This window comes from Penaeus monodon, chromosome 30, assembly GCF_015228065.2.
Source record: "Penaeus monodon isolate SGIC_2016 chromosome 30, NSTDA_Pmon_1, whole genome shotgun sequence".
NCBI classification, from domain to species: domain Eukaryota; kingdom Metazoa; phylum Arthropoda; class Malacostraca; order Decapoda; family Penaeidae; genus Penaeus; species Penaeus monodon.
Window position 1 is genome coordinate 17,401,298 of NC_051415.1, and position 216 is coordinate 17,401,513.

At 38.4% G+C, this 216-nt stretch overlaps 1 protein-coding gene across 1 annotated transcript in view; it reads right to left on the reverse strand.

Moving 5' to 3' along the window:
• Positions 1–216, reverse strand: part of LOC119592574 (nucleolar protein dao-5-like) — a gene marked incomplete at its 3' end in the record, with an annotated part of 19,358 nt that overhangs the window by 9,326 nt on the left and 9,816 nt on the right. The window contains 1 exon segment of the mRNA XM_037941454.1: positions 102–212. Coding sequence (XP_037797382.1) covers positions 102–212 — 111 coding nt within the window.

Genomic DNA, 216 nt, shown 5'->3' on the forward strand with positions numbered 1-216 from the left:
GAGGAATTATCTTATTTTCCCAAATTTTAACACAGAAGAGGCTAATAGCTGTTACTCATAATTTCATAGCCTGCAAGACTCTCAAGAGAAATGAACCTTACCTCTTCATCTTCTACATCAGATTCACTATCCAAGTCTTCTTCTGCTTCCTCCATGTCGGATTCTTCAGTCTCTGCTCCTTTTGTCTCTTCAACATCATCAAGGATTAAGTCCTTC